Source organism: Pagrus major, chromosome 10, assembly GCF_040436345.1.
Source record: "Pagrus major chromosome 10, Pma_NU_1.0".
In the NCBI taxonomy this organism is placed as follows: domain Eukaryota; kingdom Metazoa; phylum Chordata; class Actinopteri; order Spariformes; family Sparidae; genus Pagrus; species Pagrus major.
Genome location: NC_133224.1, coordinates 647,359 through 661,159, shown reverse-complemented (window position 1 = coordinate 661,159; position 13,801 = coordinate 647,359). Strand labels below are relative to the sequence as shown.

Sequence of the window (13,801 nt, the reverse complement as noted above, 5' to 3'; positions counted from 1 at the left end):
CTTGTACTTTGGAAGCACTATAGTCCATTATTTTGTCCATCGTGTGCAAGTGTTGCCGTGCAGCCACGAGAGCTGGTCTCTACAGTGTTTATGAGCACCAGAACTGTCAAGTGACAAAATATGGATTCACTAAACTCCAACTCTGACTCGAGCAAAGACAAAACATCAGCCAGCAGCTTCTAATCTTTAACGAGCGTTTCTTGTCGAACTCTCTGGTTAAAATATCAAATGAACGTTAATTAAGACGTTGATGTTTGGAAAGTTCAGATTCATTCGACCCTGCACTTAACAGAAGCAAAAGTAGACTTCCGCAGACAAAAGGCCGGCGGTTTAAGGAGATTAGAGTCAAACTTAATGCATATAGTGATAAACTGTCTTTTCTCTTGAGTTGCTAACCCTAACCCGATGATGTGATGCTCTCAAGTCATAAACACAAGAGTCCCTCTGGCTCAACCATCCATCCTGTCTGACAGAAACACAGTCACTGAGCATCTGTCGTTTCCCGACGACCTCCACCATGTGATCAAACTGTCTCCTCCTCCCTCCTCTTCCTCCACCTCCTCCTAGCAAACCACAAACCCCATCGTAGCCAAACCAGGACGATTCAGGCCTCAAGTGGACCACTGCTGTCACCACAGAGACATTCACAGTTTGACCAAAATCGGACGACAAGTTAACCTCAAAGGAAAGACTTTACCACAGAGGGAGTACAAACTGACCTCAGCAGGAAGTGATCCAGGACTGTTATCAAGGACTACAACTTCACCACAGTAGGACTACAATTACCACATCACTGTTATCTGTCTCTTCTGTCTACCTCCTCCTCAAGAACTTTAAAGGCACCTTGATTGATTTTTACTGGGCTGTGTTCATGCTGTAATGACACGATCTGCTTCTCAACTCTCTCGGGGGTCCAGCTGATCTGCTTCTCGTGGAGTCTGGTGTTTTGATGTTTGTATCATTCACTCCTCCATCTAAAGGAGCAGTTAGACATCAGAATTTTTTTTATTTCATTGGAAAGTTCTCAGGGCGCAGTCATACTTCCAGTGGGTTTTATATGAACTAAAGCAGGCTGGAAACACTCACTTTGTTGTATTTTTGTATTTGCTTAAAAGGTGGCAGTGGAAGGTTTGTAATTTCTGTCCTCACGGAGAACAGTTTGTGATAAAAAGAGAGTTTCACTTTGAACATTGGCTCTAATTTGGCACCTCCACTCCCAAACATTCAGATTTTTATATCTACGTATCGGTCAAACCCTCACGAGGACCTCAAAGAGAGTTCAGAACCAGTTTCTCTGTTCTTGTATCAGTGCAGATTGTACCACGTGGTGACCGACAGGAAACCGAACAGGAGAATCCACCTGCACTTTAACTGCAGTGTGGGAACTCACAGGGAACCTTTGGATCTTCTGCGAAGCTCTGAGCTGAACCGAGGACTCAAAGGAACCGAACTGAACTGAAAGATCAGATCAGAACATTCCACGTTCATTTCCAACACGTCTGTCGGTCTAACAAAGATAACGCACCGACATGTTCTCTGAAACTTAAAGATAAAAGACGTTTAGTCGAAAATTAGATTTCTGGAAAACACAAAAATCTGTCCGGCATAAATACACAACTTGGTCAACAGGTCAGTTTGCAGGTTTGAAACATTAAGTTGATGATTGTTGAGTAATCTGGACAGACTCATGGACGACTGGATGTACTATCGCTGATGACATTTTCTGCGTTGGACAACACAACATCGTTTGAATCTCAACACTTTTAAATCACAGATAGCTGTTCGGCCAGAAACATAGTCCACAAGACGCAAATGCAACACAGATGCGACACTTCGAGCTACGTAAGATCCAGTGCGAGCTGCAGGATTGTCTTGAGTGGCTGCCAGAGTTGATCGTGGTCATTCAAGACGACGCTCGTGGTTCCACCAGTCGCACCACGGCACATTTCAGCGTACGTTCAACACTAGAGCCCGTCTCATTTATCAGTTAGGGTCATAATCAGCTGATATTGGCCTATTACAGATCAATCAGTATCGGCATCGATATCAAAACCCTTTTTTTAGAGCGATTATATTACAGGAACAAATGCTCGGGGTGATTTATATCATTGCCAGTGAAGTTTACTGTTTCGATGCGCTGATGTCAATAAAGTTTATTGTTAAATATCCTGCCTCTGTTACAAATCATCAAGTGTTTGATAAACATTTAAACGGATGATTGCAAAAAATCTGTGTCTATTGGCCAATAAATCGATACTTCCTAATACCGACACTGCACCACGTCTACGACTCCGTCTTTCCAACACGTTTGATGAAGAATGAAATCCGGATACGGAAGTCAACCGTCCGTTGTAGCACTGCGCCGGAAAATGGGGTAAAATCAGAGCATCCACCCGTTTCCATCACTGCCGACCGGAGCCCGTGACCACTGCAGATTTATCAGAGAATGAATGTTGATTGAAGCCTTTTCCCCACAAGACAAAGCCCAACGTCAGCGGGTGTTTGGTCCGGTGTGAAGGGGGTTGTGGTGACTTTGTCGAGCAGCAGTTCACATCTACAGGATCCAGTGTCACAAACTCGGACATGATCATTCTGGCGCCACCAGCAGGTCCAGTGACAGATGCCTCAACAATCATTGCCGTGGGTTGTCTTAACGTTTGTGCTCACAGATGTGTTGGAAATGTATTTTACGTTAATGTCTTTTCTTATTTTCGGGTATCATGAGGAAAACGCCCCCCCACCCGCCCGCCTCTTCGTGGGAACTAAAACCAAACGTCTTCTTTTTCCCCGGGCGGGGTCAGACTGAAGGCTGGAGAGGAAGGGGACGTTTGTTTTGTGTGTCTGTCCTCCTCATGTATTCTGTCTCTGTGACCTCCTCATGCGCAGAATTGTAATAAAGCATTTCAAAGATGGGCTGCGAGTGTGTGATGGACACACACACACACACACACACACACACACACACACACACACACACACACGGGAGGAATATGGATGTCAAGTGATTGCATCATACATTACTGTGTGTGTGTGTGTGTGTGTGTGTGTGTGTGTGACGGAGCAGGCATGAAAATGAACAATATGTTTTTGTGTTTGTGTGAAAATTCTCTGCCACAAGATGGAAGCTGTGTGTGTGTGTGTGTGTGTGTGTGTGTGTGTGTGTGTGTGTGTGTGTGTGTGTGTGTGTGTGCGTGCGTCTGTCAGAGAGAGAGAAAGACAGAGAGGCTGGTTGTCCCTGACGACAGTGCGCCGTGTTGCCTGGCAACAGCGCTAACAAAGGCCCTCCACCAGTGTTCTAGAATGTGGGCGTGGCCTCGGCTCAGCAGAGATTCAGCCGTTAATTTTGACACAAACAGCTGTGACATCACCGCCTGATGTTTATCACAACGTGTCACAAATCAACATCTAAACAAACAAACAAACACAACAGGATCCTTCACGACAACGATCCAGAGCTGCACAACAACCATCAAATCATTTAGTTTGGTACTAATTATGTTAATTCAGATTATAATTAGTATTATTAGGAAAATAAACACTTTCAGTCAGAGAACAAAAATGGGATATTAAAAAAAAAAGACGAGTTAGAGACCAAGACAGAAATAACATTGTATAAATTAATAGGTTTTTATTACTGAATGAAGAATTAAGTTCCAATAATAAATTCATAGTTATTTAATATTTAATTGGAGGTAAATGGAGCTTTTTTTTTTCTTCTGGAAACATTTTGGGAAATCATGAAACAAAATAAACAGTTATTAATTTATTAGACTGATGTCATTTTGGACAATACAAAAATATGTATTGCTGCTACACACTACACAAACATAGGACACATATACAGTCATTTATATACATATGTACATTTTTTTGATTTGCATTGGGTTGAACGTAAACAGCAGCAACAACATGGTGAAGAAAACGTGGTCGACATCTTCATATCAACAGTTCGACATTAGAGAAACACTGTGGGCATCAAGCATCAATGACGTAAACAGAGTCCACCTCATTGTGTTTATATCGGCCAACATATCAACAGCAGTGTCTCATACGTCGGCCCAAACTCATTCAATCATTTAACTCTGTGTTTGTCTGTGTCTGCACCATTTTTATGTTTTTGTTTGTTCTCAGGAGAAGTGACAGAAGTTGTCGTGTGATGAATGAATGACCAGAACGTCAGTTTGTTCTGGGTCGACGCTCCAAGACGATGAATCCTGATGTCGACTTGAGTCGCTGTTTAAATGACTTGCTACTTGACTTGGAAGGTAAAGACTTGAGACATGATGACTTGTCTGTGTTCATTTTATCTTTTCAGTTTAGTTGTGGATTGAAAGGATGGAGGCTTCAGTTTTATTTTCTATTGCATTTCTCACGTTTTCCTCCATCGTTCTTGTACCCATCCCCGTTCCCGACCTCCTCCTTCGTCCTGTTTTTACTCTCTGACCAGAGTCAGGACTTGGCATTGATCCACCACAGTGTGTGTTTAACAGCCGTTTAATCGAACCCTGATAGTCTTAATTAGTGTGGGAGAGCCGCTCTGTCTCTGCGTCTCCCTCGAGGCTCATTATCCCTCTTAGTGTTCTTCCTCTGAGGGCGGAGAGGAGGAGGAAAAGGACGCTGCGAGGAACGAGAGGAGAAAGTGAAGGACATGGAGTGGAAGAAAAGAGAGAAGAAGGGAAACCAGGGAAGAGTGAGGAAGAGAGGAAGAGAAAAGCAGAAGTGGAGTCTCCATCTGGTGGTGAGAAAAACAAACTGCAACACAAACCCAAAGACTTGAAATTAAATATTAAAACTAGCCATTAATAAAGCCACTAGTTATAGAGTCTCGATGGAAAAGATCAGTATGGCTTTGGTAAGTTTACCAAAACACATGTTTCTACTCAAAGACAGAAAGAAGTTCATGTAGAACATTTGCTGAATTTACAAGAAGGAACAAATAAGTCAGAATCAGTCAGAGACAGAGTTTCACACAGTTTATAAAGTGTCTCCAACTCAACAACTCACTAAACTGACACATTTGTTAAGGGAGTCTGGGGACAAAGAAGTCGCCTGTACTGGTTACTGTTTGGTGTATCTGTAAAATGTGACATGTTTAGATCAATAAAATGTTTCTTCTTTCATAAATGGAGTGTAAATGGTGAAATCAGTGTAAACAGTGTGTTCAAACAGCTGCTAAATGTTGGCAGGTCAGACTTTAGCACTTTAGACACAGAAGCAGACAGGCTGGTGCAGCCATGCTGCCACAAACTGACACTTTCTACAAGGAAACACACAACTTACTGTTTTCATTTAATGCTGAATTTACAAGAAGGAGACAATGATTCAGAATCTGTCAGAGACAGAGTTTCACTACGTTATAAAGTTTGTTTTAACTCAACAACTCTTAAAATCACTACATTTGTTAAGGCAGTCTGGTGATGTTGTGGTTACTAGTATCAGAAGCTGCCCTCGTCCTGGATCACTTTATATCTATATCACACTAATATTACTTTTATTTCTTAAACTACATCCACATTTTTATTCCACATTAGACTGACAAACAGGAGGAAACAAGATTCACTCTGGAATAGTCCTTTAATGTTTGTTTTGGCCTGTTTAAGTTTGTGGGCTTAAATACTTCCGTGTGTCTTGTCCAGAGGGGGCTGGGATCACTCATCAATAATCATTATCAACAATCATTACCATGATATCAACAAAATTAAACGTGTTTTCATTCCCAAATAAATTCCAAACATAATCACTTTATGTAACTCTCTCGTTCAAACCTAATTTTAACTCTTCACTTTGCATTATTGTTCCGTTGCGAACAAAAAAATGTTCAATTAAAAATATAAATATTCGTACTCATGACCTGATATATTGATCCGTCCATGTTTCTCTTCATCCACAGCCCCAGAAAAACAAACTACAAGTCACATTGGAAAATAATAGTTTAAACTACGTTCTTACAAACAGACACACAGCAAACAGCATCATGAACGTGGCCACAGGGATGAAATGGGCAGAAAGGTTACATTTTAAAATGAACACAATTTATCTTATAAACAAACAAAAATAATAACAGGAGGTAAAAAAAAAACAGCACTTCCTTCTTTATATTTTATCCATTAAGTCCTTAAAACTTTGAAATCTCTTCATGTCAGGCGTGTGTGTGTTCGTCCTACGTGGCGGAGCGTGTGTGTGTGTTCCAGACGCTGCCGGTTGACCGTTCGTCGATGGCCGACTGAGACTCTGATTGGGCGTCGATGGAGGAGTTTGAGTTCTGGAGGGAAGACGTGATGTGATTGTCTGCCGGGAGATGAAAGTCTCTGTGAGAGTTTTTTGAATGAGAGTCAACGGGTGGCTGAGGTTCACGCTCAGAGTCAACGGGGGGATTGTGATTTGAACAGGAGTTAACGGGGAACTGTGGGTCGGAGCTGGACACAAAGTGGTTGTGAGCTTTTGAATCAGAGTCAGCGGGTCGGAGAAGTTTTGAGTGGGAGTCAACGGTAGACTCGGACCGCGAACCGCACTTTCTATGTGATATTTTGAAGGTAGAGGAGGGTAAGGCTGTGTGGTTCAAGTGCTCCACGGTGCTGACAAAGCGAGAAGATTGATCGTTGGCAGGCGGCACAAGACTTGTATGATGCAAATCAATGGGAGGCAGGTGAGCGTTAGGCAGTCGCTCCTCGTGATTGACTACAGACGAGGCTTTGTTGTCTGTCAGTCCTTCTGAAGCTGCATTGGAGGAGTGGTGGTCAATGGTACATTTGGGGCTTCTAGGGGCTGAAAGCTTTTCTGACAAGTTCTCTCTTTTACTAGAAGAGTAGGAGTCAATGGGTGAGGAGGTATACCGAGTCCTGGGATCAGTGGGAGAAACAAAAACAGGGGGTGATGTGTTGTTACAGTTGGCTCCTGAGAAAACATCACGACCTGCCGGAGTTCCTTCAGCAGAAACACTGCTATTAGGATGGAGGTCAGCGGGTGCTCCCCGACAGGAATCTGGGCTCGGAGTCATATTCCTGTAACCTCTGGAGGTAGAGTCAGTGTGAGCTGGCTTGTCTTTCGACCAGCCAGTTGTGGCTGAATGGAAATCAATGGCCGGTAAAGAATTCACAGGATGCAAGTCAATGGCTGAAGACATTTTCTTTGTGCTTTCAAAGCCGGAATGTAACTTTGAAGAATGAAAGGCATTGAAGTCCAGACGTGGTAAGCAGTCAGCACTACTTTCAGAAAGAGGATGGGCATCAACAGGAGGTTTGTGACTGATGGAATGGATGCCGAATGCTCCTGCGTTAAATGGAGCAGGTGGATGGGAGTCAATGGGTGCTAAATGACAGGAAGACTGTGAGTCAATGGCTGAAGTTGAGGCCAGCGCTCCTCTCAACGCCAAAGAGCTTGTGAAATGTCTCTTCAGCGTTGAAATAGGAGGGATGGCCTGGTTATCTTTAGGCAGCTCAGCCCCTAAATGAGAGTCAATGGGGGAGATGGTGGGATTTGAATTGAGGTCAACATGAGAATTTTCACAGACTGGGTCGGCGTCTGAGCCGTGAGGTGAGCGCAGATCAATGGGAGAAATGGGTAACAGGTGCGGACTCCCAGCATCCTTGTGTTTTAATGGCGGCGGCGTGTTTCTGTTGTATGACCGAACAGGACTGGCCTGTTTCAGGAGTGGAGGGAGGTCCCTGCCCTCCTCTCTGACCCTACACTCCTTCGATCGCTCGAGAGCAGGTCGTGGAGGGATGGAGTTTTGAAATGTCGACAAGTCAAAGCCCTGGTTTTGGTCTCTGCTGTCGTTACACTGCCGCTTCGCAGGTAAATCAGGATTGGGATGTTTTGTCTCAGCCGACCAGCCGTCCTGGTTTAAAGGAGCCTGACTGACATCACACTGATCCCTACAACGCTTTCTTCTGGCGTCGGATGAGGAATTGGGCTCAAGGTTCAAAGAAAGATCACATTTAGGTGCAGAGATTCCCTTCAGGTCATTGAGGATGGAAGCCAGCAGACGGCTGTCAGAGACCTCAGAGTCCCTTTTGGGAACCAGATTTGTTGTCGTGGAGGCAGAATCGTTCTCGCTTGTTGTCTGAGAGCGTCCGTCCACAGTCCCTGCTTCTCTCTGATTAACAGCAGTGGCTTCAGTTGTTCTGATTGGTCCTTTATCATCATCCAACTCCAGCACTGAACCGCTCTCTTCAACATTTTCCACGTCCACGTCCTGCTCGCTGTTGTCGCTGTTGTCAATAGCGATGGGACCTGCAGCCTGTGACTGGCCCACCGGCTCGGTCTCTGACCCGTCAGATTCCCGGTCCAGGATGTCAACAGGAAGCTCGCCGATTTCTGCATTCAAGGCTTCGCCAACGCCGGCCGAATGCACCAACGGGAGAGGAGGAAGGTCTGAGAAGTCGACCGTCTGCTGGCTGCTGAGCGGACTGCTGCTGCTGCTGTGGTTGTTCTTGTTGTTGACGTCGTCGTGGCTGCTGTCGCTGTCGAGGGTGATGATGACCGGAGAACTGAGAGAGACGGAGACAGTGTGAGAGGTAATACAGGAATATTAACACTTTGACTCTTTATAGAGAAAAGGTGTGAGTGTGACTAAACATCTTTATCAGTCGCAGTGAAGATTTGTAGCCTACAAAAGTGTTTGTTAACAAACACTATTTTTTCAGTGTATAGCAGGATTTTCATTGAGTGTGTAGTTTTATTTCTTTATTACTAAACTCTTACATCAATTAATGTTTTTTTGTAAAAAAAATCATATCTGAGGTCGATTTGTTGTAACTTTATCTTTTTAAACGACTGAGCTTATTCCAACTCATGTTGCACGTGCTGTGATTTAAATGTAGAAAAACATTTATCTCCACTTTCATTCTGGAAAGAAGCTTCTTAAGCCAAACGTTACATAATGATCAATAACAACAATAACTAATATCTCCTGCAGATTGTTTTGATGAGACTGATTCAGGCTTTAGTAAATTCATCAACATGAATCTGATTCAATGGTTTGTGTTGCTCTTCTTTCTTCTTCTTCATGGTAACAGACGGCAGCTGGTCGCCCCCTGCTGGCTGTTTTTTACAACTGCACAGATCTTGACCTCTGAACCGCAGGTCGGCTCCATTATGTGACGACTAACGGTTCAATAGTTTTGACTGCAGTCATTTTCAGTTTAAAGTGATGTCACATGTTTTAACTGTGGGGGAAATTCTTATTTCCTCCTGTGGAGATGTGAACAAATAAAAGATGAATCAACAAAAGGTTTTCTTTGTTTAATAAAGTGCTATAATAGAAAAGTGGAGAATGGAGTCAGTCAGTTTGAGCTGAAAGGTCAGAGCTCGTTACAACAGGTCGTTCTGGATGAGACGACAAAGATATAAACTCCAAAGGAAGGTTTTTATAAATAAATGCTAGACGACCAAACAGCCTTGAATGCATCTCAGCACCTACGTAGAGCTGATAAGAGCACAGATTGTTCTTGTGTCCACAGTTTCCCACAAATCAGCGAGGTCACTGCTCACCTCAAGTCAGTATGTGAAGTAAACAGTGCAAGGTACCAATAATTACCCAGATCTAATGTCTCCTGTGGAAACTAAAGATGTTTCCTGGTTTATTTTTCACCCGGCTGTATGACGGTGACATGCTGTACCTGTTCTGTTGAGCCCTGCGGTGACGTTTCCTGCGCCGTTTCCTGGCGGGGGGTTGCGTTGCGCTGGCGTTGATGGTGCCCTCGTAGATGATCTCCACACTGGGACTCCGGTCTTCTCTGCCCCTCCTGCTGCTGGAGGACAAACAGAAAACAAAGACGTGCACATCTGTTAGTTTAAAGCTTCGTTACACAGAAACAAACGGCACAGTGAGTGTCCACAGGGTCGATCACTTCTTTGTAAGCAGCTGTGTGATGCACTCTGGTAGTGTTGTGTTGTGTTTAGTGTAGAGAAGCTCTTGTCTGCTCTCACCTGTCTCCACCGCTCTGAGTGTCCCTCCTCTGCCTGTCTCTTCTCCTCCCTTCATCTCTCCGCCTCCTCTTCCTCTCCTTCTCCCTCCGCTCCCTCCTCTTCTCCTTGCGATGGCTGCTGCTCGGCCTCCACGTGGGATCCTTGTCACTGTTGTCCAGATGGCGGCTCTTGTACTTTCTCTTCCCGCCGGGTTTTTCTCCGTGGTGAGCGCTGCTGCGGTCGCTGGGGGACAGCGACGGCGTCGGCGGCGTCTGTGGGGAGGAGCAGAGCTGCGACGAGGAGGAGGAGCGGGAGGGGGAGGAGACAGAGGAGGTGAGGGGGGAGACCTGGGAACAGCGGTACTCCCAGCTGGAGTCAGGTGGGCTGGGTGGCAGCGGCGAGCCGGACTCCACGCTGGAGTGAAATGGCGAGGGGGAATGGGAGCGTTGACGCATCATGGCGGGATAAATGGAGCGGTTTGGGTTGTACAGGGTGCCACTCTTCCTCAGCCTATCACCGCTCCTCTCCCGTCCTCTCCGGCTCCTCTTCCTCCTCCTCTTCTCCTTCGTCACCTCACTGGCAGACTGCTTCCTGTCTTTCCAGCTCTCTCTTTCTCGCTGCCGCTCGCTCTGTCCGGGCGTCGCTGGGCTGAGTGTGCACACAGAGTTCCTGCTTCTTCCCGAACTGCCTGACCAGGAGCGTGCACGTGAGCGATGTCCGCCCACCTCAACATCTTTCTCCTGCGACTTATCGTCCGGTTCGTCTCTGTAGGCCCCTGAAGTGGAGGGAGGGATTATGGGTAAGTAAGAGAGAGGGGGGATGGTGGAGGGGAGGAGAGGAAGCTTCTCAGCCGTGTCCTCCTCCTCCTCCTCCTTTTTCTTCTTCTTCTCCTCTTCCTCCTCGGTGTCAGAGGAGAGCTGCACCAGTTCAGGGGTTCGCTCCGCTATCGGCTTCTTGTAGCCGACTATCAGACACTCCTCCTCCCCCTCCTCCTCACGCTTCTCTCCTCCCTCCTCATTGGCTGCCTCCTGGGGGGCGGGGCTGAATGATAGCGAGGCGAGTGAACACGAAGGCTCGGCGGTGGAGTAGGAGGGTCCTGGAGTCTCGTCATCCCAGGCCGACAGGCTGAGGGAGCTTCCAGTTTGGATGATGTCATCATGAGTGCCTCCCGCCCTCCCCAGCAGCCTCTCCTCCGACTCTCCTCCCCCCCGCCTCTCCTCCTCATCACCCTCTGAGATGGCAATGACGGAGCTGCTGTCAGAGGAGCTGCTTGTCCCGTCCACCTCCATGGCGGCGGCCGGCGGCTCGTACACCGCCTGCAGGTCGTAGTTCTCCAGGCTGAGCGGTGAGCGGGCATAGCTGACCAGCTCATGCAGGAAGTGGTCGGTGCGGGCCAATAAGAAGGGTCGGAGCTCTTCTTCTATTGTGGGCGTGTCCTCCAGGCCGTGGCGGGCGAGCCGTGCCATGATGATGCGCTGGACGATGTCGACCAGCGAGCCGTGGGCGCCGTACAGCACTGTGAGCTCCCGCTGCAGCCAGGGGCGGAGCCTGTTCAGGTGGACAGGGTTCCGGCGGAAGCTCTCTGCTGTGATGTCACGCTGCTGCTGCCCCTGGTTACCGACCCCGGCAACGCCGTGGACACGTATGCCACTGCGGTAGAGGGTGCGACGGAAGGCCACCGTCTCTCTCTCCCTCAGCCGCCGGACAGTTCCTCCTTCTCGCTGCAGCCGCTGCCTCGCCGCCAAACGAGTCATCAGCCGCCGTGAGGCCCGGTCAGTGGGGGCCACAGGTTCCACCGCCCCCCCGAGCCCCGTCAGTCCCTCAAATATCACCCCTCGCTCCGCCAGGTCAGCCCCTCCCCTCATCGTCTGCTCCTCCAGGTCTTCTCCCTCCTCACTGTCCTCTGCAACGACCGGAGAGACGGTGGGATGGTGAGGAAGAGGAGGGAGAGTGAGTGGGGGAGTGTCCAGGTACCACTCCCACACCCCCGCCCTCTCCCCCACCCTGCTGCCTCCCCTCCCTCTTCCTCCCCTCTCCCTCCTGCGCCTTCTTGTGGTCGTTTCTCCTCCATCTGCTCCTCTGTGCCTCCTCAGCATCAGCCTCATCTGGTGGTTGCTCCTCGCCGCCGAAGCCATCGCCGCCACCATTGCCACAGTGGCAGCGACGCTGCTGTTGGCGGGCGGCGGCCGCAGCGTGTACTCCTTGAAGTCGTCCTCGGCGCGGACAGAGTGCAGGATGGAGGCGAAGGGCTGCTTGCAGAGCGGACACTCGGCCTTGTTGTGCGACCACTCCTGGATGCAGGGGAAGCAGAAGCGGTGCAGGCAGCGGTCCAGGTACGCCAGGTTGTTGAAGCGGTCTAGGCAGATCGGGCACTTGGAGTCAGGTGACGCATCCTCTGCCGCCATCACTGCCCGCGCTGAGGCCGCAGCAGAGGACGAGGGAGGAGATGAAGAGGAGGCGGCAGCAGCTGTAGACGACGTGTTGTTGGTGTTCTTCCTCCTGCTGCTGCGACCGCCGCTCTCTCGGCTCCTCTCCTCCTCTTCCTCTGGCTGACCGCCTCCTGCTGCAGCACCTGAACCTCCGGCCGCATTGTCACGCCGACGCACACGCAGCTTCATCCGTGTGGGCGCCATCACCTGAACATGAACAGGGACAGACAGGAAGCTGGAGTCAGACAGATCTTCAGTGTTTATAATCACTGCACTTCCTCGTGTTACAGCTTTAGACTAACTTTCACTTCATGGTGTGAAACCTGACAACACTGTACTTCCTCACTGTGTCTCAGGAATGTTAATGAGACTTTAAAACCTTTAAATGTGAACTACTTGTTATATTAACAACACAACACTGTGTGAGACAGACCTGTGATGACTGTACAACAGGTCTGTTGCTCTTTTGACCGCATTTCATTGACCAAACAAGCTAGCAGAGAGCTAAGCTAACGTGCTGTCTCCAGATCCACAGCTGCCTCTCTGGTCTGTTTCACACTTTGACTCCAGTCTTCCTCAGTTTGTCTTTGACTCTTCACGATTGAAACAGAAACCTGCAGTGAACGACTCTACAATTCTGTCGTGGCTAACTGCTACTAGCATGCTAACCCTGAATAACAGAGAGGGAGCAGTAGCAGCATGTAGCGTCGTCTTCTCTGCTCGATTCAAACACGATAATCGATATATTTATCCAATAATTTCACACACCGACAAACACCAGTACAGCTCACACCGCAGCTCGATGAGAAACGTTTCACACTGAAAGCTTTCTGTCATCTATTCTCGCTTCTTAGCATGCTAACACGTTTAGCTCCCCGTGCCTGAGCAGTAGCGGTAGACTCCCCGCGTCGCTCCGGCGGCTTCTCATCCGGGTGTTTTCTCCTCCTCCGGGCAGAATTCCGCACCGTGAGCGGCATCCGCCGTCAGCGAGGGTCCCCGTCCTCCAGGCTCCGCGGCTCCGGTCCGTTTACACCCAAACTCCCGTTAGAAACCGAGACATATGTGTCGGGTGGTGTCGCCCGGATCGTAGCTACACACAGCTGGAAGGAGAAAGATGGCTTCTTCTTCTTCTCTGGTTCAGGTGGACAGATGCTAAAATGGCGGACTGCTGCCCCCTAACGCGTGTTGTTATTATCGTCCTCTGACAGTTATTACATGTTACATCTTAGCAGGAACTATTGTACTTTATTTATTATACTTATATCTATGCTTATATTTTAAGTATTGTTTGTTGTTTTGGTGTTTTTGTATGTGAAAACTTACTTCGCAATAAAAGTGATTCTGGTTCTGATTCTGATATAAAGTGCATCACACATACAAGACAAAATAAAATATAGAAACAATATAGCAGCTCATTCTGGAGAAACGTCCACTTTAAAAGGATGAAATGTCTGAAAATGGAC

The 13,801-nt window shown here is 47.7% G+C and overlaps 1 protein-coding gene across 1 annotated transcript; it reads right to left on the bottom strand.

Moving 5' to 3' along the window:
- Positions 1-5,276: 5,276 nt before the first annotated feature.
- Positions 5,277-13,446, bottom strand: LOC141003987 (uncharacterized). Its single transcript, XM_073475489.1, has 4 exons — positions 13,220-13,446; positions 9,931-12,545; positions 9,621-9,752; positions 5,277-8,489 (listed from the first exon to the last, which is right to left on the bottom strand). The coding sequence occupies exons 1-4, from the start codon at positions 13,313-13,315 to the stop codon at positions 6,161-6,163; spliced, it is 5,172 nt and encodes a 1,723-aa protein (XP_073331590.1). The 5' UTR covers positions 13,316-13,446; the 3' UTR covers positions 5,277-6,160.
- Positions 13,447-13,801: the final 355 nt, after the last annotated feature.

Bases quoted from the DNA above. Each gene is read 5' to 3' on its own strand.
- LOC141003987 (XM_073475489.1), bottom strand. From the start codon at position 13,315: ATGCCGCTCACGGTGCGGAATTCTGCCCGGAGGAGGAGAAAACACCCG. The intron at 9,753-9,930 runs GTGAGAGCAGAC...TTTGTCCTCCAG, and splicing joins ACTCAGAGCGGTGGAGACAG to CAGCAGGAGGGGCAGAGAAG. The intron at 8,490-9,620 runs GTACAGCATGTC...CGTCTCTCTCAG, and splicing joins CGCAGGGCTCAACAGAACAG to TTCTCCGGTCATCATCACCC.